Here is a 23,545-nt window from a genome sequence, read left to right on the forward strand (position 1 = left end):
ACCACCAAAATTACAAGGTTGGCGGGCAAAACTGCCAGCCTACTGCCATCCCCACCAGGATCGGAAATCCCAATGGGCTGATGGTGGGTGCAGGTTGTAATCAGCTAGGGTGGCGCTGAACGCAGCGCAGCCCTGCTGGTTACAACATTATTCCCCACCAGCCTTTTCATGGCGGTACCATTGACATCAAAAGGTTGGCAGAGAACAGGTGCAGGGGTCCCCTTGCCCAGCTCCCTTGAAATGCGCACTGTCTGCTGTGCAAACAGTGTGAATTTCGAGGGTGCTGGTGCCCCCTGCGTTCAGCAGCATTGCAGTCAGCTCAATTATGAGCCGGCGACAATGCTGCTGCCACTTTTCCGCTGAACTGACCAGCAGAATCCTTGGTTTCTGCCGGTCAGCCGAGTGGGAAAGTCTTAAGGGGCCGGAAGGGAGGTTTGCAGCATGGCAGCGACCACCCCATTGGGAGTTCGGCATATAGGTGGTCCCATCCACCAAACTCGTAAGAGGGGCCCTTACTCTTGTAGATTGACCACTTTTCTTCAGGTCACTGTGGACACTGTTACCACTCCTGGACTATGGTACTCTAATGCATTCTGGGTACTGTATTTTTGATTTGCATCCATTGAACAAATACGACAAACACACATAAAAACAATGATTTGTGAAATATTCTGGGCTGGAGATAGTGTCTGTGATGACCAGGAGTGAGGTAGTCACCTTACACTGTTACAGTACAACTGAATTCCAGGAGTAATTCTGAAGTACTCTTGGCTTAATCCTAGAATTCATTAATGATACAGAGTACTACAAGAGTAAGTCACAAACACTCACACGCCAGAGTTTGTGAGTGACCAGACCCTTTGTTCTGAGCAGGCTGAGGATGTTTCTGTGGAGAATCCTTTTTAAAAGGTTCCAAGCATGTGAAGCTCTTTAAATAAAAGAGGAAAGTCGAAGACTAAAAACAACGGGAGACAGTTTTCACCTTTATTTAGAATTTATGCAACAGCCAAGGATGTTAGTTGTATGTGTTATATCGCTTTCGAAACATTGATGTCACATTTGTCAAATGCACCTGTTATTTAAAATTGTATGTGTTTTTCTTTCAGATTCGTAAAAAAATTACTCAGCAGAAAGGTAAATATTCCCACGGTGTAAACAATCATTAACAAGTACCATAGTAATTTTGTCTTTGCGTTGGTGCTCTGTAGAAGAGTCAGTCCATTATAAGCCAGCCCGGGAGTCAAGTCAAGTCAACAAGGTTAATAAGCTACTTTTACTCTTCGCTATCAATGTGCTGGCTGACAGAACTCCTGAGAACACTGTACATGAAAACGCGTTCAATAGAAGGTACGTTTTCAAGTCTTTTTTCTACTTATGCATGCAAGTTACCTTCCTCAGATCTAGAAGTAGACACTTTTCCACTTTAACAGTTTAACTCCTCTGTTTTGTAACATTATTCTTATCATGTCTTACCTTTAAAACAATGCCACAAAACACACGCCCGTTTAGGCTTCAGTATCTGGTCGTTCAGACATCTCTGGCGAATGGTATTGTGAATAATTGTCATGGTTAGGATCAGAGTCTCACATTGTTTACAATTGGGAACCAGGTGAGTTTTAGAATAGCCTAGCTGACAGGCCTACGACAACTTAACTCAGTTCAGCAGAATTCTGACAGCTTTTAAGGTGACCAAGTACCTTATAGAGGTTCTCACAAAGAAGCTACAACATTAATGAAGTCGGAAAACTGTGGTTGCCAATGCTGTTGTGTCTCTGGTGTCTTTTCAGACAATCAAGGCAGATTTAGGCAGCAGATAAATGTAGTAACCACAGTATTGCTTTAGATCTTAACCTGTCACTCAATAGATACATAGTTGTCAAATAATCCCTCAAATGTTACATTTTCCATTAAAAGGCCAGTTTCTGAATATTCCAGCATCCATACCTTGCGGGTCACACTTAGTTTCGTCCCATTCGCCACCAGAACCAGGTATCGTTCTACCTAACTTGCCTTAATAGCATGTCAGCTCCCTTACTTCCAAACCTTATCTACTGAGTTTTACAGGAGGGATTAGTTCGAGGTAAAACCTGTGCTCAAAGAGAGCCCAAGCCCTCTACTATCTGTGGAGAGGGACATTCTTCTTAAGGTGGAGTAATAACAGGCCATCTAGTGATTAGGGAGGGGAGGAGAAGAAGAAGTGAGGAGCATACAAGAAGCTCAGCACAGAGGCTGGCTGCTAGCTGATTATCAAGGCTCGATGTGAAATAGTAGGGGTCCACACATAAGTAATGTGAAGAAAGTAATTTTCATTTTATGTACAACATCTACAATAAAACGTCCCAGCCACCTCTGAGTTCAGCTTTCAACGGCCTATTATTTCATACTCAGCATTCTTTGATTCTTTACATTATCAGCTTCTACGGCGTAGAAGATTGTAAGACTTATAGCATCACCTCATATCTCCCTCATAACCAAATTAAAACAATTTCATCCATCTGCCCTATAATCAGAATTAATAGAATAACAATAACAAAAACAAACTATAAAAAACAAACTGCAATAGAAATATACTATACCTTTCTTGGTATTCTATATCACACATAATCCTTCAAGAAGCCTGGCTTCTTTGTCAACATTTCACTTTTCCTAAGATCCCAGATACATGAGTTTGTTAATTGTCAGTTTTTGCACTATTGGTCTCAGAGTTACCTACAAACTCATGCTTAAGAATCATGATTTTGTTCAAATTCCAAATCCCCTTATCCTCCAACTTCACTGTATTACAACAGCCTTCAGAGGAGCTAAAAAATCAGAGATTCTACCACAATAATGATGTCTCTTTACTCGTACTAAATTGCCCACACCAACTATTATCGGACTTGTAGATTGTTTGTGGTCAAATAAACTTTTACTCTTCAAGACCTTTTCACATTCTTTGTGTTTGTACTCACTTTCCTCTGATGACATACCCACACCTTTATTATTCATCCAGGATGGATACATAAAAGAATTATGGGGGTCATTCCAACCCTGGCGGTCGGTGCTAAAGCGGTGGCCAACCCGCCAACAGGCAGGCGGTAAAAAAAATGGAATTCTGACCCTGGCGGAAACCGGCAACACAGCCCGCAACTTTAACACTCCGACCGCCACGGCGGGACAAACAAACAGCACGGCGGTCACCGCCAACAGACAGGCGGCAGACAATGTACCGCCCACCCTATCACAACTCACCAATCCGCCACCTTTTCCGGGGCGGGAGCCCCGCCGATAAAAACACGGCGGAAACAGACTACGAACGGGAAAACGCTCACCTCTACACACTCCACGAGGAATCCGGACAGCATGGAACCAGAACTACACATCCTACCAGCTATTGTCTACCTGCTCCTCTACCAGGAGCACGAACGCCGGCGCAGAAGACAACGGTGAGTACTGCACCTACGACACAGGGGAGGGGGGAGGAGAAAAGATTACGGGCACACACATACGCAACACACCCAATCAATGCAGAGCAACAACTCAGAGTGACACCCCCCAAACCCCCTGGAAGAATGCAAAGACAATATAATATTATCATGAAATTCAAATATATTGTAAGGCTAAGAAATAAATTATTCGAACATCTAATAACTATATACACATATGTAAATTGTCCTGGCAAAATAGTCTTTCAGTCATTGTACGTGGGCCAATGGTCCTCAACACATGGGCAAAGCCCACACAGGAGACCCGATTCCATTGGAGAGAACACTGCAGGGGCATCAGATAGCAAAACTACAGGCACCTCAGGGGGAAGGAAAGGGGGGGCACCTCAGCCACATGAGTCCACAATGCCAGATCCACGAGGGGCCTCCATGGCCACTGTCCCATCCTGGGGAGTGCAAAGCCACAGTCTCTCAAGTCCATACAGTGGGTGATTTGCCCACTGTCATATCCTGGGGAGTGCAAAGCCACAGTCTCTCAAGTCCATACAGTGGGTGGGCTGCCCACTGTCATATCCTGGGGAGTGCAAAGCCACAGTCTCTCAAGTCTCTACAGTGGGTGGGCTGCCCACTGTCATATCCTGGGGAGTGCAAAGCCACTCAAGTGGATTACAGACTCCACTGGTACTGGAGGAGTCTTGGTGGCCAGAGTGTATCGTGCAGCCCTGCCCGACACAGATCCGGGCCTGCCCCTACTGCCAATGGGCCAGCGGTGCTTGAGATGAAGGGCCCAGCGGAGCGGTGCTTGAGAGGAAGGGCCCAGCGGAGCGGTGCTTGAGATGAAGGGCCCAGCGGAGCGATGCTTGAGAGGAAGGGCCCAGCGGAGCGGTGCTTGAGAGGAAGGGCCCAGCGGAGCGGTGCAGAGACGGCGGTGCCCAGCGGAGCGGTGCTTGAGATGAAGGGCCCAGCGGAGCGGTGCCTGAGAGGAAGGGCCCAGCGGAGCGGTACAGAGACGGCGGTGCCCAGCGGAGCGGTGCTTGAGATGAAGGGCCCAGCGGAGCGGTACTTGAGAGGAAGGGCCCAGCGGAGCGGTGCAGAGACGGCGGTGCCCAGCGGAGCGGTGCTTGAGATGAAGGGCCCAGCGGAGCGGTGCTTGAGATGAAGGGCCCAGCGGAGCGGTGCAGAGACGACGGTGCCCAGCGGAGCGGTGCTTGAGATGAAGGGCCCAGCGGAGCGGTGCCTGAGAGGAAGGGCCCAGCGGAGCGGTGCAGAGACGGCAGTGCCCAGCGGAGCGGTGCTTGAGAAGAAGGGCCCAGCGGAACGGTGCTTGAGAGGAAGGGCCCAGCGGAACAGTGCTTGAGAGGAAGGGCCCAGCGGAGCGGTGCTTGAGAGGAAGGGCCCAGCGGAGCGGTGCTTGAGATGAAGGGCCCAGCGGAGCGGTGCTTGAGATGAAGGGCCCAGCAGAGCGGTGCAGAGACGGCGGTGCCCAGCGGAGCGGTGCTTGAGATGAAGGGCCAAGCGGAGCGGTGCTTGAGAGGAAGGGCCCAGCGGAGCGGTGCTTGAGAGGAAAGGCCCAGCGGAGCGGTGCAGAGACGGCGGTGCCCAGCGGAGCGGTGCTTGAGAGGAAGGGCCCAGCGGAGCTGTGCTTGTCTTGAAGGGCCCTGTTCAGCGGTTCTTGTCTTGAAGGGCCCTGTTCAGCGGTGCTTGTCTTGAAGGGCCCTATTCAGCGGTTCTTGTCTTGAAGGGCCCTGTTCAGCGATTCTTGAGACGGCGGTGCCCTGTTCAGCGGTTCTTGTCTTGAAGGGCCCTGTTCAGCGGTTCTTGTCTTGAAGGGCCCTGTTCAGCGGTTCTTGTCTTGAAGGGCCCTGTTCAGCGATTCTTGAGACGGCGGTGCACTGTTCAGCGGTTCTTGTCTTGAAGGGCCCTGTTCAGCGATTCTTGAGACGGCGGTGCCCTGTTCAGCGGTTCTTGTCTTGAAGGGCCCTGTTCAGCGGTGCTTGTCTTGAAGGGCCCTGTTCAGCGGTTCTTGTCTTGAAGGGCCCTGTTCAGCGATTCTTGAGACGGCGGTGCCCTGTTCAGCGGTTCTTGTCTTGAAGGGCCCTGTTCAGCGGTTCTTGTCTTGAAGGGCCCTGTTCAGCGGTTCTTGTCTTGAAGGGCCCTGTTCAGCGGTGCTTGACTTGTCTCTCCAGGGCACAAGATCCGGCCAATCTATGGTTTTCACTCGCCATCAGACTTCTCGCTTGCGGGGCCTTCCTGTGCTGGTGTCCCGTGCCCGTGGGTGTCCTCCTTCAACCCCAGAATGGGGCTGGTTGGGCCCTCCTGGGCAGCTCGCCTGCTGCCGGACTTGTCGGCCGTGCTGCCCTTGCCATCCTCCGTGAGTCTCTGTGGCCCATGCCTCCCTTAGTAGGTGTGCTAGGTGGCACCACACTTCCTGACTGTGCCAGGGTAGTGCCTGTGGAGGCTGCCGTCTCTGTCCTCTCGCGCCGGGCCTTCCCTTTTTTGGATTTCGTCCCAGGGGGTGGGCTGGCTGTCCCTTTACTGCTGGCCGATGTACCTGCCCTTGAAGGTGGTGGACTCCAATATCCCTGGACGATGGTCCTTGTAGGTCCAGGGGTTGTGGTGGCTGAGGTGCTGATTGGACTCTTACGAGATGGAGGGGGTGGGTCAGGTGATGGAAAGAGGTTAATTTTGGAGAGGAAAAACTTTTTAGGAGCAATGGGAAGGGTAGGGGCAGTGGGTATGGGAGTGGAGGAAAAGGATGTGGTTGTAGGAGAGTCAAGTGTGCTGTCTTTGGGTGCAGGTGCTTGTGCTGGAGGCTGTTGTGAGGTGGATGGCTGTTGGGTGGGTGGCTGCCTGCGTTTGTGTGGTTTGGAAGAGGGGGTGACAGACACAGTGGGACAGGACACAGGGGACGTGTAAATGGCAGTGGGGGTGGTGACTGCACGTGTGAGGAGTGTTCTGGTGGGTGTGCTGGTGATGGACGTAGTGGCTGATGATGTTGTGCATGCAAGTGTGAGTGGAGACGTCACAGGGAGGGAGGAGGGAGACGAGGAGGAGGGGGACACAGAGGATGCAGTGGCTGTTGCTTCCCGGACAGCTGGAAACACGCAGAAATCCAACCCCTCCTCAAAAAACCCAAGGCTGACCCCAACGACCTCAAAAACTTCCGTCCGATCTCTCTCCTCCCTTTTCCAGCGAAAGTCATCGAGAAGATCGTCAACACTCAGCTCACTCACTTCCTCGAAGACAATTCCATCCTGGACCCCTCACAATCCGGATTCAGACGAAACCACAGCACTGAGACCGCCCTCCTCGCCGCCACAGATGACATCAGACATCAAATGGACAACGGCGAAACCTCAGCCCTCATCCTCCTCGACCTATCAGCCGCTTTTGACACCGTCTGCCACCGCACCCTACTGACCCGCCTCCAGGAAGCCGGCATCCAAGATAAAGCCCTCCACTGGATCTCATCCTTCCTCTCCGACAGAACGCAGAGAGTCCGTCTCTCCCCTTTCCGCTCCAAAGCCACCAACCTCATCTGCGGCGTCCCCCAAGGATCCTCCCTCAGCCCCACGTTGTTCAACGTCTACATGGCCCCCCTCGCTCAACTGGCCCGCCAACATCATCTCAGCATCATCTCCTACGCCGACGATACCCAGCTCGTCCTCTCCCTGACCAAAGACCCGCTCACCGCCAAAACAAACCTCCACGAGGGACTAAAATCTATCGCCGATTGGATGAACAACAGTCGCCTGAAACTCAACTCCGACAAGACGGAAGTCCTCATCCTCGGACGCACTCCCTCGGCCTGGAACGACTCATGGTGGGCCTCCGTCCTCGGACCCCCACCCACCCCTGCCAGCCACGCAAGAAACCTCGGCTTCATCCTGGACTCCGCCCTCACCATGTCCAAACAGGTCAGCGCCGTCTCCTCCTCCTGTTTCAACACCCTCCGAATGCTCCGCAGAATTTTCAAGTGGATTCCAACAGAAACCAGAAAGACGGTGACCCAGGCCCTCGTCAGCAGCAGACTTGACTACGGCAACGCACTCTACACAGGCATCCCAACCAAAGACATCAAACGCCTCCAACGTATCCAAAATGCCTCCGCCCGACTGATCCTCAACATACCCCGCCGAAGTCACATCTCCCCTCACCTAAAGGAACTCCACTGGCTCCCGGTAGACAAGAGGATCACCTTCAAACTCCTGACCCACGCTCACAAGGCACTTCACAACACCGGACCCTCCTACCTCAACACCAGACTTCACTTCTACACCCCAACACGTCAACTCCGATCCGCCAACCTCGCCCTCGCCATCGTACCCCGAATCCAGCGCAAGACATCCGGCGGCAGATCCTTCTTCTTCCTCGCCGCCAAGACCTGGAACTCTCTCCCCACATCCCTTCGCCAGACCCAGGACCTCCTCGCATTCAGAAGGCTCCTCAAGACCTGGCTCTTCGACCGATAAACCAGCAGCGCTCCCCTCCCCCCCCCCCTCAGCGCCTCGAAACCCTGACGGGTACATAGCGCGCTTTATAAATACTATGATTGATTGATTGATTGATTGGTATGTCTGCATGTGGCTGTTGCTTGTGTGAATGCTTGTGGGATGTGTGGTGCTTATGTCTGGATGAGCTGCCCTTGGGTGTTGAGGTGTGTGCAGGCTGGTCTGTAGGTGTGTCTGGGATAGGCAGAGGAACAGGGGAGTGGGACTGGGTGGAGGGAGTTGGAGGAGGGAGGCAGGAGACAGGGACAATGGCTGCCGTCAGTGCTGAGGCCAGAGCGTTGAACGATCGCTGATGGGCAGCCTGACCCAAATTAATGCCCTCCAGGTATGCATTGCTCCGGTGCATCTCCCTTTCGACCCCCTGGATGGCATTCAAAAGGGTAGACTGCCCAACAATGAGCGTCCGGAGGAGGTCAATGACCTCCTCACTGAGGGCAGCAGAGGTAACTGGGGCAGGGCCTGAGGTGCCTTGGGTGAAGGAGATGCCCGCCTTGGTGTGCAAGCGGGCACGGGGCGAACGCTGAGGGGCTGCTTGGAGGTTGGAGCTGGTGCGCTGGGTGGCGGCTGTACCTGTTGTTGCGGTGGGCACGGATGTTGCCACCACCACAAGAGAGCTCCCTTTTGAGGACATGTCGGTGTCGCTGATGTCTCCACGGGTCCCCGTTGTGGAGCCCCCCTCGCCCTCCGTCTCACTGGTGAAATCAGAGTCCGTTGCATGGCCCTCCGGGGCCATTTGAGATGCAGCTCCCTCGTGCTCCGATGCCACTTCTCCTCTGCCTGATGATGCTAATGCACACATGAACAGTAAGAGCAGCAAAAAAAGGGGGGGGGGAACATAAAGACATGTTGAGTGCATGCATTGGCAACACAGTTGGCGGAGAGGACAGGCACAGATGCCCCCTGCACTACGCCGCGCACTTGGCGTACACTACTCAATCAGTGAGACTTGCCCTACAAGCCAATGGACGACAACTGCACACATAGGTGACACAGGGCCATGGATAGCTGTAATTGGCACCCTACAGAGGTGGGGGGCGGGGGCACAGGGCCATGCCTTATGGGTGGGACTAGCCTACAGAAATCGCCCTGGCCTAGGGATACCCACAGCCCTCCTCCCCCACCCAGACACCTCCACTGCGCGCTAAGATAGCAGAATGTGCTGGTACTCATTTCCTTGTGTCTGCTGTGATGTCCTCACGCGCCCATCCAAATCTGGGTAGGCCACCGCCAGGATCCGAGACATCAGGGGGGTCAATTGACGGGTGGCACCCCTCCTACGTTGGGAGGCCATCCCCATCAGAGCCTCCGCAGTCTTTCTGCTCCCGCGGCGGATGTCCTCCCACCTCTTGCGGCAGTGGGTGCCCCGTCTGTTGTGGACCCCCAGGATCCGGACGTCCTTGGCAATGACACGCCAAATGTCGACTTTCTGATGGGCGCTGACCTATGTGACATGTACAGGGAGAGGAAATAAACTATCATCATTTTCTGCATGCTCGATGGGAGTGGCCCCCCCCTCTCCACCCTCTCCACCCTTGCCATATGGCACATGCTCTCATCTGTCGTTTGATGCATGCCTCATTCGCTCCCCTCCCCACCGTCGTACATTCACCCCACTCAACCCAGGCATTGGCCACAAAGCATGGTCCCAGTGGACTTACCTGTTGGTCTGGAGGACCGTAGAGTAGCGCATACTGGGGGAGGACCCCATCCACGAGTGTCTCCAATTCTTCGGAAGTGAAGGCAGGGGCCCTTTCCCCAGTCGCAGCAGCCATTGTCTCTTCCAGACCGAGGTCACAGCAGCACTTGCAGTATAGGTCCTCTCCTGTGGATGATCAGGTCTCGAGTGATTAAGCAGATATAAAATGGCGGTCACGCCCGCGGCGGTGCGTACCACGGCGGTGCGTACCGTGACCGCTGGCGCACATCGTCATTGGCTCCTGAAACCCATAGCGTTTAATGTTAACCAATGCGGCTTTGCACCGCGGTCTTCGACCGCCTACCGCCACGGTGTGCCACGCCAGCGCATTGACCTCACATCCCACTGTCACACTTCACAGGTCAGGCAGCCGCCATTTCAAGGGCCCACATGGCTTAAATTCAACTGCGTCACACAGGCCTAGGCCTTGCATCGCCACTCATACAAGCCATTCAATGCATAGAGATTCGTGTACTGTGCAAGCTGTGGGAACGTACCTGTGGGTTGATTGACTCTGTGCTCCATGTTGTCCTTCCTAGGCACCGTCCGCTGGGACTTGCGAGGAGATGGAGGAATCTTCCCATGTACAGACCGCTGGTGGACATGTCGACAATGGAAGAAAGACATGTCATACTGACATACAGACTTGACAGAGCCACTATTAATGAACTGTGTGCCCAGCTGGAGCCAGACCTGATGTCACCCATCTGCCAACCCACAGGGATTCCCCCTCTAGTGCAGGTTCTGTCAGTACTCCATTTTTGGCAAGTGGGTCATTTCAAACAACAGTGCCCATTTCATCAGGGATGTCTCAGCCTATGTTTTCAAAGGTGTTGTCCAGAGTGTTGTCTGCCCTGATAAAATACATGCGGAGCTACATCGTTTTCCCTGAGGTGGGCGATTTGGCTACAGTGAAGGGTGATTTCTATGCCCTTGGACATATTCCCAACATCATTGGTGCCATTGATGGGACACATGTGGCTTTGGTTCCCCCCAGAGGAAGTGAACAGGTGTACAGGAACAGAAAAAGTTATCATACGATGAATGTCCAGGTGGTCTGTTTGGCTGACCAGTACATCTCCCATGTGAATGCCAAGTTCCCTGGGTCAGTGCATGACGCGTACATCATGCGAAATAGCAGCATCCCTTATGTGATGGAACAACTTCAGAGACACCGTGTGTGACTAATTGGTGACTCTGGTTACCCCAACCTTTCGTGGCTACTGACCCCAGTGAGGAATCCCAGGACCAGGGCAGAGGAACGGTACAATGAGGCCCATGGGCGTACTAGGAGGGTGATCGAGCGTACCTTCGGCCTCCTGAAGGCCAGGTTTAGGTGCCTGCATATGACAGGTGGGTCCCTAATGTACTCACCAAAGAAGGTGTGCCATATCATCGTGGCCTGCTGTATGCTTCACAACCTGGCTTTGCGACGCCAGGTGCCTTTCCTGCAGGAGGATGGTCCAGATGGTGGTGTTGTGGCAGCTGTGGAGCCTGTGGAGAGTGAAGAGGAGGAAGACGACGGGGACGACACAGACAACATGGACACAGTGATACAACAGTATTTTCAATAACACACAGGTAAGAATCAACACCGCCATTTTACAATTACTTTCAGTCTCCTGCCTCTCTACTGTCTGAGTTTCCCCCCAGTGTATGTTAACTGAGTTGTCACTTTCCCTTCCATTTTCAGAGATGTGGGCCCCACTGCGTGACCTCTGCTTTGTTTTCCCATGGACTACAGCTGTGTGACAGTGGTATGTTGTCATCACAATGTAAATAAACATTTTGGCAACGTTATGTCTAATACATTTGTTCAAAATACAGGCAGACTCCAGATTATTTTTGTGCAATAAGTGATTTATTAAAGTGCTAAATTTAGGGACATGGTTGAAACTCGGTGATGGGTGATGGGGAAGGAATGTCCATGGCAGAGTCCAGATTTTCAGTCTCACAGGTGCATTGTCCATATGCCTGTGGAAGGATGGAGCAGGGGCAGTTTAAGGTTGGACAGGGTGACAATGTGGGACAGTGGGATGACATCAGGGGGTATCCTTTGCTGGCGGGGGTCTTGGCATCCTACTCTGTCTTCTTACGAGATCTCAGGCCCGCTTGCGGGGTGGTTCTTCTTCTGCAGGAGGTGGGGTTCTGGTGGCCTGTTGTTGTGTGGGGGCCTCCTGTGCACTAGCGCCGGCGGAGGTGGTAGCCTGTTCTTGGTCCGTGCTAGTGACAGGGGCCCTTTGTGGTGCCACATGGTCCCGCAATGTGGTGACAATCTGGTTGAGAGCCACGATGATGGTCCCCATTGCGGAACTAATGGTTCGGAGTTCTTCCCTGAACCCCATGTACTGTTCCTCCTGCAGTACCTGGATCTCCTGGAACCTGGCCAGTACCGTAGCCATCGTCTCCTGGGAGTGGTGGTATGCTCCCATAATGGAGGAGAGGGCCTCGTGGAGAGTGGGTTCCCTGGGCCTGTCCCCCCCCCTGTCGCACAGCAGCCCTCCCAGTTCCCCTGTTTCCCTGGGCCTCTGTCCCCTGGACCGTGTGCCCACTACCACTGCCCCCAGGTCCCTGTTGTTGTTGGGGTGGTGGGTCAACCTGGGTGCCCTGTAGTGGTGGACACACCGCTGATTGACGTGTCCTGGAGACAGAGGCATGGGCCCCCTGGGTGGGAGCTGTGCTGGTGTTCCCAGAGGGGGTTAGGTCTGCTGTGGCCTGTGGCTGTGTGAGGGGAACCGACTGTCCCGAGGTCCCCGATGGGCCGGGCTGGTCATCTGGGTTCAGGGAGACAGAGCTGCTGTCATCACTGGGGGCCTCTTCTGGGGGTGGAATGGACATTTCTGGACCCTCCTGGGCGGTGTGGTGGCGTTCGGGTCCTGCAGGGGTATAAGAGTATGGTTATTGCTTCTGTGTGTGCCATAGTGTGCAATGGGTGGGTGCCTGTGTACCCCAGTTCTGGCATTCCCTTGTGGGGGCTGTTGTGACGGTGGCTTGTGGGGGAGATGTTTATGTGCAGTGGGCATGCTTTGGTGATGGGTGTCCATGTTTTGTGGACGCATGCAGGCCTGGGTGTTGGGATGGGTGGGTTGTGATGGTGAGCCATTTGCAAGCAGTTGGTGTGATGGGGGTGGGGGTGAGGATGGGGGTATGATTTGGCATGCAGGTGGGGTGGGGGGAATGACGTAGTGTAGATTTGACTTACCAGAGTCCATTCCTCCAGCTACTCCTGCGAGGCCCTCAGGATGCAGGATGATCAAGACTTGCTCCTCCCATGCTGTAAATTCTGGGGGTGTAGGTGGGGGTCCGCTGCCAGTCTTCTGCACCGCGATGTTGTGCCTTGATACCATGGAACGCACCTTCCCCCGTAGGTCGTTCCACCGCTTCCTGATGTCGTCCCGATTTCGTGGATGCTGTCCCACAGCGTTGACCCTGTCCACTATCCTTTGCCATAGCTCCATCTTCCTGGCAATGGTGGTGTGCTGCACCTGTGTCCCGAAGAGCTGGGGCTCTACCCGAACTATTTCCTCCACCATGACCCAGAGTTCAGCGTCTGAAAACCGGGGGTGTCTTTGGGGTGCCATGGGGTGGTGTGGATGAGGTGTGGGGTGGTGGATGTGTTGTAGAGTGTGGTGAGTGTGGTGGTGTGTGGTGTTTTGTGCGTGGATATTGTGTGGATGATGGTGTGATTTGCCTCTGTGTGATGGTGTTCTCTATTCTGTGCTGTCTCTCTCTGGCCTTCTCTCTAATTTTGGTTCGTAAGGGTTTGTGGGTGATGTGGGTGTGTGTTTTATATTGTACTGGGTGTGTGGTGTGTGTATGTGTCTCAGGTGTGTGTTTTTTAAATTGTCCAATGTGGCTGTGTTTTGTAAATGTGTGTGTATTTTGAGCGCGGCGGTGTGTACCGCCAATGGAATACCGCGGTTGAAAGACCGCTGCAGGGATTTGTGGGTCGGAATGGCATGGGCGTATTTCTGTTGGCGTGACGGTGGAGGTTTGGTCATCGCCAGTTTTTCACAGGCCGTTGGTGTGGCGGACATTTGTGGATGTCGGGTTTTTGGCAGTTTGCCAGGTGCGGGTCGGAATGACCGTGGCGGTTTAACGCACCCGCGGCGGTGTTGTGGCGGTCTTCTGACCGGCAGAAAGCGCCTTTTAATGCCGAGGTCAGAATGACCCTCTATGTTTCCTGCCTCTAAATATTTTAAAAGGTACTTTTCGAAATATTTCTGTCCTTTCTCATACTACATTTCTCCAGTCTATTCCTTGCACCTTGGCCATTTGAATGGTTTATTTTAGGACCCTTTTAAACCTTTCATCCATACCGTTCGATTCTGGCTGACAAAGTGAAAAAAAATTGTGTTTTGTTCCTCTTCCAGAAAAAAAATCTTCCATTACATCTGAGATCAGCTGTACCCCACTGTCAATAAGGATGTACTCTGGTATTCCCTCTCTGGCAAATACTCCTTCAAGAAAGCCACCACAACATGCCACCTGTACTGTGTTTCCACCAGTCTTTCCATGGTGGGGTCCTCACCATGGGAAGGCTGGCGGAAACAGGAGTCGTGATCAGCACAGCGGTGCTGAGTTCAGCACCACTGTGGCTGACCACGAACCTGACCACTATCGGGAACCTTGTTTCTGGCAGTGACAGTGGTCCCCTGGTGGTCCAACCACCAGCATCGTAATGTAGAAGTCGGACCACCTGGAGTGTGGCGGTCCGACCGTGAGTCTGGTAGTCCTTGGACGCCAAACTCGTAATGAGGCCCTAAGTCTTTTTACTCCTCTTTATTCAAAATGCCTTCAGTGACCACACAAACAAGGTACTCATCAAGATCCCACGTATCCCCTTTCTCTCCATCATCTTGTGAATCTGTGACCAAGCGCAAGAGACAGTCTATTTTTAGTACCTGGGATACATTCTACCTTGCAATTATACTCTTGTAATGAAATCACCCACCTACATATTCTGCTTGAAATGGCATCCAATCCTTCTTTTTTCTAAATTTGGAGTACATTGTAGCCACACATAATGTTAACAGAATCAAATGAGCCAAATCATTCTAGGTGAACAAGAAAACAAATTCATAAAGTCATAATTCCCAAAGATAAAATACAGAAGCTTACAGAGAGGAAAAAACAATGAAGAAGAAAAAAGGGGAGGTGCAGGGTGCATCGAGGACCTTAACCAGTCAAGGACCAGACCAAAAGACGAAGTGAAAGAAAAACGCTATGATATATAGGGCCATATGTATGAACAAATTTTCCCATAAGCACAGAATGGGTAAAACCCTTTGATACATCTGGCCCATAGTCATTATCAGCCTGAAACCCAATCAAAGATCCACTCAAAGGATCACAAATTTTCCTTAACCTAGCTCTCAGCTCATACTTATCAATTAACAGTATTTAGAAATTCATGCCACCAAAGCATGGGATTAGGGGCCTGGGCAAGCAGCCAATGCCTGACCAAGATTAGACATGCCAGGTAAATTGCAAAAAAGGTAGATCCTAGCAAGGGCGAAATGCACAAAGAGTGCCCTTAAACAAATAATTTAGGGTCCCAAACTACGTTGGTCTGACAAAACCAATTGAGTTTTGCCAAAACTGTCTGTCAGTAATGAGCAATGAGTGGCCAAGTAGTGGAAATGTGAACAGGTTTGGCTTGCTCTGCCGACCATCGAAAGCATTTAGCATCCTGTTTCACATTCATGCCAGAAAGACAATAGGAAGTATAATAGAAATCATTGATGAATTTAAACTGATGAGCTTTGAACCTTGAAGCATTTAAAACACTATGAGAAAGCACATTTATACGACTTCTATCATCAGGAGTTACCACGACCCCTAGATACCTGCTGCACTTATTTGCCCCATGTTGAAAGGGGTCAACTTATCGTCCCACCTCGGTCAATAGAATCCTTTTATAAGCCTCACATCAAGTAGTCCAAGAAGCTGTTCGGAGAGCAGTCAAGATGTAAATAGTGAAAAAATCCTGCATGAGGAAGAGATAAGTTTTGGCACAGCGTTTGATAGGAGAGAAGAGCATCACCCTCAAAAAATTCCCCGGTGTAACAAGCCTGGAACTCTCCCTGCACTCCAATAAACTCTCATGAACCTGCCAAGGAAAATTAGGAACAAAACCTAAGTAAGTATAAGTATTATAGGAAGTAATCCCCTGTAGCCGCTTTCTTACGTATGACCAGATAGAGTAGAACATCATCAACATCTTAAACTGTGTCCTTTTGAAGGAGGCAGTGCTGATAATGCCAGTGTGGGGAATGACATCCACTCCCCACAATAGATGTTCTGAACACATAAGCCCCAGATCCATGGCTTCCTGCTCAAGACCTTGATTAATCATGCCATAAATTCAGCCAGATAATAGACCCATATGTCTGGTAGGGAGAGACCTTCTCTTTCTGTAGATGTCTGAGAAGCTGTATTCTGGATCTGGGCTTTTTATGGCCTCAGATAAATGTTTACCAAGAGACCTCAATCTGACAAAAAACCTTCCATACGATAGAGAGGTATACATCTGAACAGACATAAATAACACAGCAGTATAATCATTTTGATAAGGTTACACCTACAAAGTCGCCAGAGGTGTAATCTGTTCCACTGTTTAAAAGATCTGTGGGGAAAAGAGCTTTCCCTAGCGCACCAGCCTGAGATTGAGCGACAGCGTTCAATGTCCAGGCTCCCCCAGTACCTGAGTTGGTGAAGGCCGCTCAGCAGTCCTACGGGACACACTTCTTCTCTTGGCTATGTGGATGTGCTGGAAGGGCAGGGAAGGGTAGCCGCTCCCACTGATGGTTTTCGTGATCGGAGGGGAGTAGGCAGAGCCTTCCCCTCACCATCCAAAGAGACTACTACGGCTCCCAAAGGAGAGTCAAATTGAAGCCGGTATATGGTGTTTCTTTTCCTTGTGGAGGTAGGCTACAGCCTGGAATAAGAAGAGGTATTTTTCAGACAGGAGCGCAGTTTGAGATAAAGGTGCTTAAGTCAGGCTGTTTTGTGTCACAATGGATGTCTTTTCTGCTCTACGTACTGCTCTCTAATTTGAGGCTGCTACTAAGTTGCAGCAAGAAGGACCACTCTTGAAATTCTGGACACTCATTTGCTACTGTGTTTTTTGCTCTTTTTCTTCAGCCTTGCTAGAGTACAGTTGCTGCAAGAGGCTGGGGGTGAAAAACTATTCAATATCAAGTTGAATCTTGGGCTCAACTGCTGTGCTCTACCATTACCCCCAGACTATACTTATCTAAGTTACCAGCATAAGCAATGGTCCGGGGGGGGCGCTCCAGCCTGCACTAATATCAATAGCTCACAGATTATTCGGAAAAAGAGTCCTCAGTGTTGTAAAGCTAAGGTCAGCAAATCAATTAGTTTGAGGACACAGCTGCAGCAGTCACACTAGCTAAGGGCATTTTGTCATCTGTTTTGAGGCCTACCATCGACAACAGCATATCACAAAGTCAGGATAAAGCCTCAAAAGGCACTTTGGGCCACTTGATGCGGCAACAACAGTCTCCTTACCCACATAAGTCCCCTCAACATTCTTCCAGAGAACTCTAGATTGTTACAGATCTCCTCTTCTGCCCACTCCTCATACAACTGGGGCAAATGTGACATTAAGCACCACTGGTGGCTCATTAGGGGCTATCATTATTGGCTCTGGGGAACTGTCATCAGGGGAGGGAGCATCAGCCATAGCCTCAGGTGGATGTCATAATTTCAATCTTAACCTTCAGCGAGGCAAACCCCAGAAAACAACAATTCAGCGATCTTCCTATATGGTATCAGAAGACCCTGCTGCTGTGTTTGAGACAAAACAATCAGATGTCGGCACAGATACCTTTGAGTGACAATCTCAGGCAAAGGTACCTGCCCTGCTGGAAAACCCAGAGGCTTTCTTTTCATTATCAGACTCAGAGAATCTGCCAGACTCTGTGGTAGAAGTTCAGGAGCTGGCGGGGATTGCTGGCAGGGATTGCCATTCTTAAGGACTGGCTGACAGGTGGTGCCCAGGATACAGGCAGGTGTCTGACATCAAGCAGTAATGGGCAGAAGGCTGGGATTGGCTCAATCACAGTTACTCAAATAGAAGACCTGGTAACACAAGTCTTCGTGGAGGGGGTCCTTGATCACTACAACATCTGTGTTAGAAACAGAAGAGGAGGTGTGGGACCTGATGTCACAGAGCTTACCCTGACAAATTCCTCTCCCCAGTCTTGAAGACAGATACTGGCACAACACAGGCTGCAGCAGCTGAGCTCAGACCTCTTCCATCACTTCCATCACCCCTTTCAACTATTGAGTCAGTCTCTTCTACCCTTTCTGCTATCTATGAGCTCTTGCAACAACACAGGAAAGAGTATCATAAGGACTCACTTACACTCAAAACTGCCCGCTTAAAGATGCAAATTGCTTTGGTGAAACTCTCCAAGGGTATGGCTATTCTTTATACATGTCTTGGTAGAGTTGAGACCTCTCAGGATGCTCTTCAGACAGCCACAGTGGAAATTAAAACAATCCTAGAAGCACGAGTCTTAGCTAGTTACACTTTTGTCAAGGGTAGAGGACCTGGAGAACAGTTCCAGGGGAATAATCTTAGGGTCCTCTGCATTTCAGAAGGTGCTGTGGGGGGCAATCCCCAAGGATATATGGGGCCAGATTTATGTAAACTGGCATTGCACCTTGTGCAGCACCACTTTTTTTGCACCCCTTAGTGCCCCCCTAATGCCACCATGGTAGCGCTGTATTTCACATACGGCACACCATGGCAGTAGTCAGGGGGACAAGTATCAAAACATTTTACGCTAGTCCGGCACTTTGCAGGACTAGCATCACAAATTTTGAGGCTAATCCTGCATAGCACCCAGAGGCCCATTGTAACCAATGGGAGCCTCTTTTTAATGCAAGCACTTAGCAGGTGTTAAAAAATGCCAATAAAATGGCACAAAGGAATCTCATAGATTAGTTAAGAAGTTTTTCGAAATAACATTTTCTAGGTACTGATTACATTTTTGCACCAGAATCAAGTAGCATTTCTACTCTAGATCCATTAACTCTGAGCCAACGTCAACTGTACGTTTCTTGTCATGTTGTCCCACCTGTAAAACAATTTTACCACAATGTAACTCATCATACTCATATTCATTCTCTACTTTTGCTTCTTTCGCCTTCTTTATTCTATCCTGAGACATACAATGCTTGTAAAGTATCCAAGCTTTCCACAGACAAGGCCTTTAACTGACCAGGCAGGGCAAGCTTTATCATTGGCTAGTTGGCCTGGTGCACCACAGTGAAATCAGTTACTGTTTATTTTCTTTTTTTGAAGTTCTGTATTCTTCTTCTTGGATATACTTTGGCCCAGATTTAAGAAGGACTAGGGCCTCCTTGCGCCACATTAGCGCCATTTTCTATGATGCGATTGTGGCTCAACGAGGCCAAATTTGCCATGCCAGATTTACAAAGTGGCGCAATGACTCCGCCGGGCATAATGTATGTAAAGGAGGCATTCCTTTGTTAGGGGGACAGCAAAAATTTTGCAGTGGAATCTACGAGATTCCACTGCACCATTTTTAGTGGCTATTTTTAGCACCTGCACAGCGCAGGCATTAAATGGGGGAGCACCATTATTCTTAATGGGCCCCTACGTATTTGGAGGCTTAGCGCCAACATTTATTTTTTACACTAATCCTGCAATGTTCAATAATAGCGTAAAAAAGTATGACCTATTGCCCCTAACCTGCACCATGATGCGCTGTATGTTAAATACGGCGCACAAATGGTGTCCTTAAGGGGGCGATAGGAGGATCATGAAAAGTGGCGCTGCATACAATACAGCGCCACTATTCTTAAATTTGGGCCTTTATACCTTTTCCATAGATGAGTCACCATTGTCCTTTTTTATAATTTCTACACACGTTAGAGAGCGTTCTATTTTTTTTAGCTATTAACAACACCTTCTCCAAACTTGAGATTGTCTTTCTTCCATAACACATCTCAATATTGCAACCCTGCATGAATTAGTTCTGAATGTGCTCATTTAGAGACTGTTAAAATTTGCATGAAGCACCCAACTTATGTAAGTCAGTAATGTAATTCTCAAATAATTCTTGGTGTTGTTGTAGTCTCCTACCAAAATGATACTGCTCCAGTATTGTACTCACTTCTAGTAGATAATGGTTTTCTAACTTGTTAACACACACTTCGCACAACCCTCTGCTTTACATTCACTAATTTCAGGCAGGTGTTCAAAAACCCCCTGTCCTTCTGGACCTAGACAATGAAGTAACACGGAGATTTTCCTCTCAGTACTAACAGTTGTGCACACACACTCTAGCATAATGCGAAAATACTTTCTTCACTTGTTACCACCTGATAACAGGTTCTCCTGGAGAAAATAGAAAAAAATGGCAGAGGAGTATTATTTTGCATTATGAAATAATATTACTACACCACTAGACTTTGTGACTGTCACTCAGTGACTTAAATCAGACACACACCCCACAGCACAGCCACCTGGACAATTAAAGTTACAATAACTTCTCAATACTAGTAAAACTATTACTTCAACTTCAAACTTGTCCATTTAAATGAGAATCTGAAAAACATCAACTTGTTTTTCTTTTCTTTGCCCATGTATAAGACTCTGCAAGAAATTAAATAAGAATAATTAGTTAAAATAATAAGCAAAATCAGTATTTTCTTTTAGCGACTCCTTTCTCACCACAACATTAAAGATCAATCGTTTGACACTACTAAGCTCCCACATCAGATTACTCCATGAGGCAAAACACATGAGACTGACATTTGCGCTTCAGCACACGACGAAGGTTGCACCGAGCAGTCAGCATTACCACAGAGATCCTACACAGAACATAGAGGAGATGTTGTCTCAGAAGCATACAACTTCAGCATGACATGTGTGTACACCAGCATAGGATAAAGCTCTACTCCAGCTTGGACGTGTGTGCACCCAGAGTATGACGAAGCCTTTCTCTGACTTGAGTCTCACTAGCTTCTCCCTTGCAGCAGGTTGGTAGAACCTCTCACCAGCACACACTGCAAGCATGCCACAGAATTAGCAGACTTCTTGGAAAAAGCACGCATAGTGACAGCAACAGTGATGGAGTCAAACATGGGCAGCTTACTTGCCGGTGTATATTGAACTAGATGGACATATGAGATAGCTCTCAGCTTATCTTCTACTGCAGCCACTGTTTATCTCGAAAGTCATCTTGTTGCTCTGAAAGTCATCTTGTTATGTTGCCATATCTCTTTGTATAGATGTTGAGACGTTTCTCTTCCATGCTGAGCCGTTAACCCTTTGGTTGTAGCCAATGTGAAATAGTAGGCACCCCCACATAAGTAATATGAAGAAAGTACATTTTATTTTATGTTCACCAGGTAAAATAAAGCATCCTCACCACTTCTGAGTCCACTTTCCAACTGCCTAATATTTCATATTCAACATTCTTAGATTCTTTACATCATCAACTTCTGTGTAGTAGAGGTTTCTAGGTCTTATAGCAATACCACACTAGAGTTTGTGTAGTTTGGAGGGTGCATCAGTCCTCCTCTGCTGCAGGCCTCTGACTCTACTACATTGCCAGTAATCGCTTTTGATCTTTGACCTGCTAACTGGTGGTCTGGCCGGTGGGGGAATGCTAATATCTGATGCTCTCACTCAATGCACCATTCCATGTGTACTCTTCTCATTCATGGCATGGTCTTATTGATAGCGGAGTCCTGAGGTGAGTGTAAGTCAAAGCACTGCTCAGTCGCTATGCTGCCCACTTCACAATCAGGTATACAGTGCTCAGAGAAGAGGACTTGTTCTTTTAAAGAATGTTTCTTTTTGTTTGTACTCCACTGTGCCTTCTGCCTCTTGTCCCCTTCTGTGCTCCACTTGTGCTTCAGTGCCAGCCTTCAACCTAAGATGCCTCACATGTCCTCCATAGCTCCTGTCCTGTCCGTGCCCCACTTGAGCATTTTTGCCCTTGCCACCTTCGGCCTGTGCTTTGAAGAGGAGAGAGAAATCCTGCCCAGCTTGCATGGGGGTTTCTGCCGGGTCCATTGGGACCCTCTGTGCCCCTCCTGAGGGCTGCCTTTTTTGTGGCACACTGTCAGTGTGCCTCCTGACAGCTTCTTTGCCTTTGCTCTTGCATCCATAGTATAGCCTGAGCACAGAGGTAAAGAGATTGCCTCATTTGCATAGAGACACACCACTTGCAAATGAGGGAATGCCATCTCACATCTGCAGCCCCTTCTGTAATATCAAAGTGCCCTGAGGGCGCATGAAGTGGGGGCACACACCCTTTGAGCCCTCAGAGCACCTTGTTTAATATGGCCCCAGAAGGCTCTGGCAGACTTTCCATTAATCCTCAACTTAATGCAGAAAAACAGTTCTGCCACAAGTAACAAGAATGGTTCAACAGTTATCTTCTGCTGTATGTAATCACTGACTAGAATGTAAATAGTAACAGAAGATTACAGTCTTTAACCGGAATACGTTTTTTTAAAAGATAATTGTGTCAATGGCTCGAAACCAGTGCAGTTTTACACTCATTGGTGTCGTTGTTTCTCCTTACGATATCTGGCACCCTACTAGCCTTGTTGAAGCACCAAAATGCCATGTTTTAGGTCTAGCTTAGAGACAGCTTTAGATTTTTCACCCAAGGTAAGTTACCACGTGTCTTTACCATGCAAGAACTACAAGAAATACACTTACAATGCATTCTCGTCAACACTGTGACATTTATAATTTCTACACAAGCCACAACCATGCATTACATCTCAATATATCTATATATATATATATATATATATGACCCTGTGGTGATTGCCAGTAGGTTTAGTTAGGACCTAGTTTCTATTGAAAAAAAACAATTGTTTCGCAAATAACTTGAAAGCAGTTTGATGAATCTTCACAAAATTTTCTAAAAACATACACCGCTAACTTGAGCTGCTGTCTGGAAAGTTTCAGGGTGGTCCATCAAGTGGGGGCCGACAAAAAGGGGAGGTCCCAAAACACTTTTCTCCCATGCATTTTTCCATAGGGATTTTGAACATGAATAGCAGCCTAACCACTGGATGGATTTACACCAAATTTGGCAGGAAGGTAGCTCTAGGTCCAGAAAGCAACCTTTTTGTTATTTGGTTTAAATCCGTTCAGTATTTTTTGAGAAATTAAAGAAAAACACATTTGTATATACAGGGACGTGAAGGCCCGTGAACCCTCCCGATCATGTGCTGAGATCTGTTTGACTGCCAACACTTTAATAAGGAAAGTGTTGTTAGCCATCTTGGGACTTGGCTTCAGCCGAGTCCAAGAAAAAAAGGAAAAAATAAGAAAAGAGGCAGGTAGGGACACCCTGACCCCTTAGCTCTGGTGCTGGGGTCTCATAGGGACCCTCCCCCTCAGCAAAAAAGCATTTTAAAAAACATTTTCACCATGAGTCATGGAGGATCCTTGGATCCGGTGAAAATTAAAAAAAAAACACACTTGTTTTAATTAAGCCCTGGTGGCATTGAAATGGAGGGGGGCACACGGTCTGCTTTCCTAGGACTTCCATTAGCCCTAGGGACTGCCACCTCCCCTGGGAGAGCATAAAGAATAATGCAGGGGGGCCCCACCGTAACCCCAGGGACCGCCACCTCCCTGGGGTAGATCAATGTTTTAATGTGGGGGAGGCCCTATGGCCTACCCCAGAGCCCTGGAGACTGCTGCCTCCCCAGGGCAAAAATTGCTTTGTATATGGGGGAGCGAAGTCCCCCCCCAGCTGCCTTGGGGACATCACCTCCCTGGGGCAAAGATAGATTTGTTCATGGGGGCCACACAGCCCCCCCAACCCCAGGCCCCACCACCTCCCCAGGGCAAATGTTGAATTGCATGCAGGGGCAGCCCC

The 23,545-nt window shown here is 49.4% G+C and overlaps 1 protein-coding gene across 1 annotated transcript in view; it reads left to right on the top strand.

The window, feature by feature from the left end:
- GDA (guanine deaminase) overlaps positions 1-23,545 on the top strand; it is a 599,621-nt gene that overhangs the window by 383,997 nt on the left and 192,079 nt on the right. Inside the window, exon 7 of the mRNA XM_069228937.1 lies at positions 1,107-1,134. Coding sequence (XP_069085038.1) covers positions 1,107-1,134 — 28 coding nt within the window. The remainder of the gene's footprint in view (positions 1-1,106; positions 1,135-23,545) is intronic.

The sequence above is a fragment of the Pleurodeles waltl genome, chromosome 1_1 (assembly GCF_031143425.1).
Source record: "Pleurodeles waltl isolate 20211129_DDA chromosome 1_1, aPleWal1.hap1.20221129, whole genome shotgun sequence".
Classification (NCBI taxonomy): domain Eukaryota; kingdom Metazoa; phylum Chordata; class Amphibia; order Caudata; family Salamandridae; genus Pleurodeles; species Pleurodeles waltl.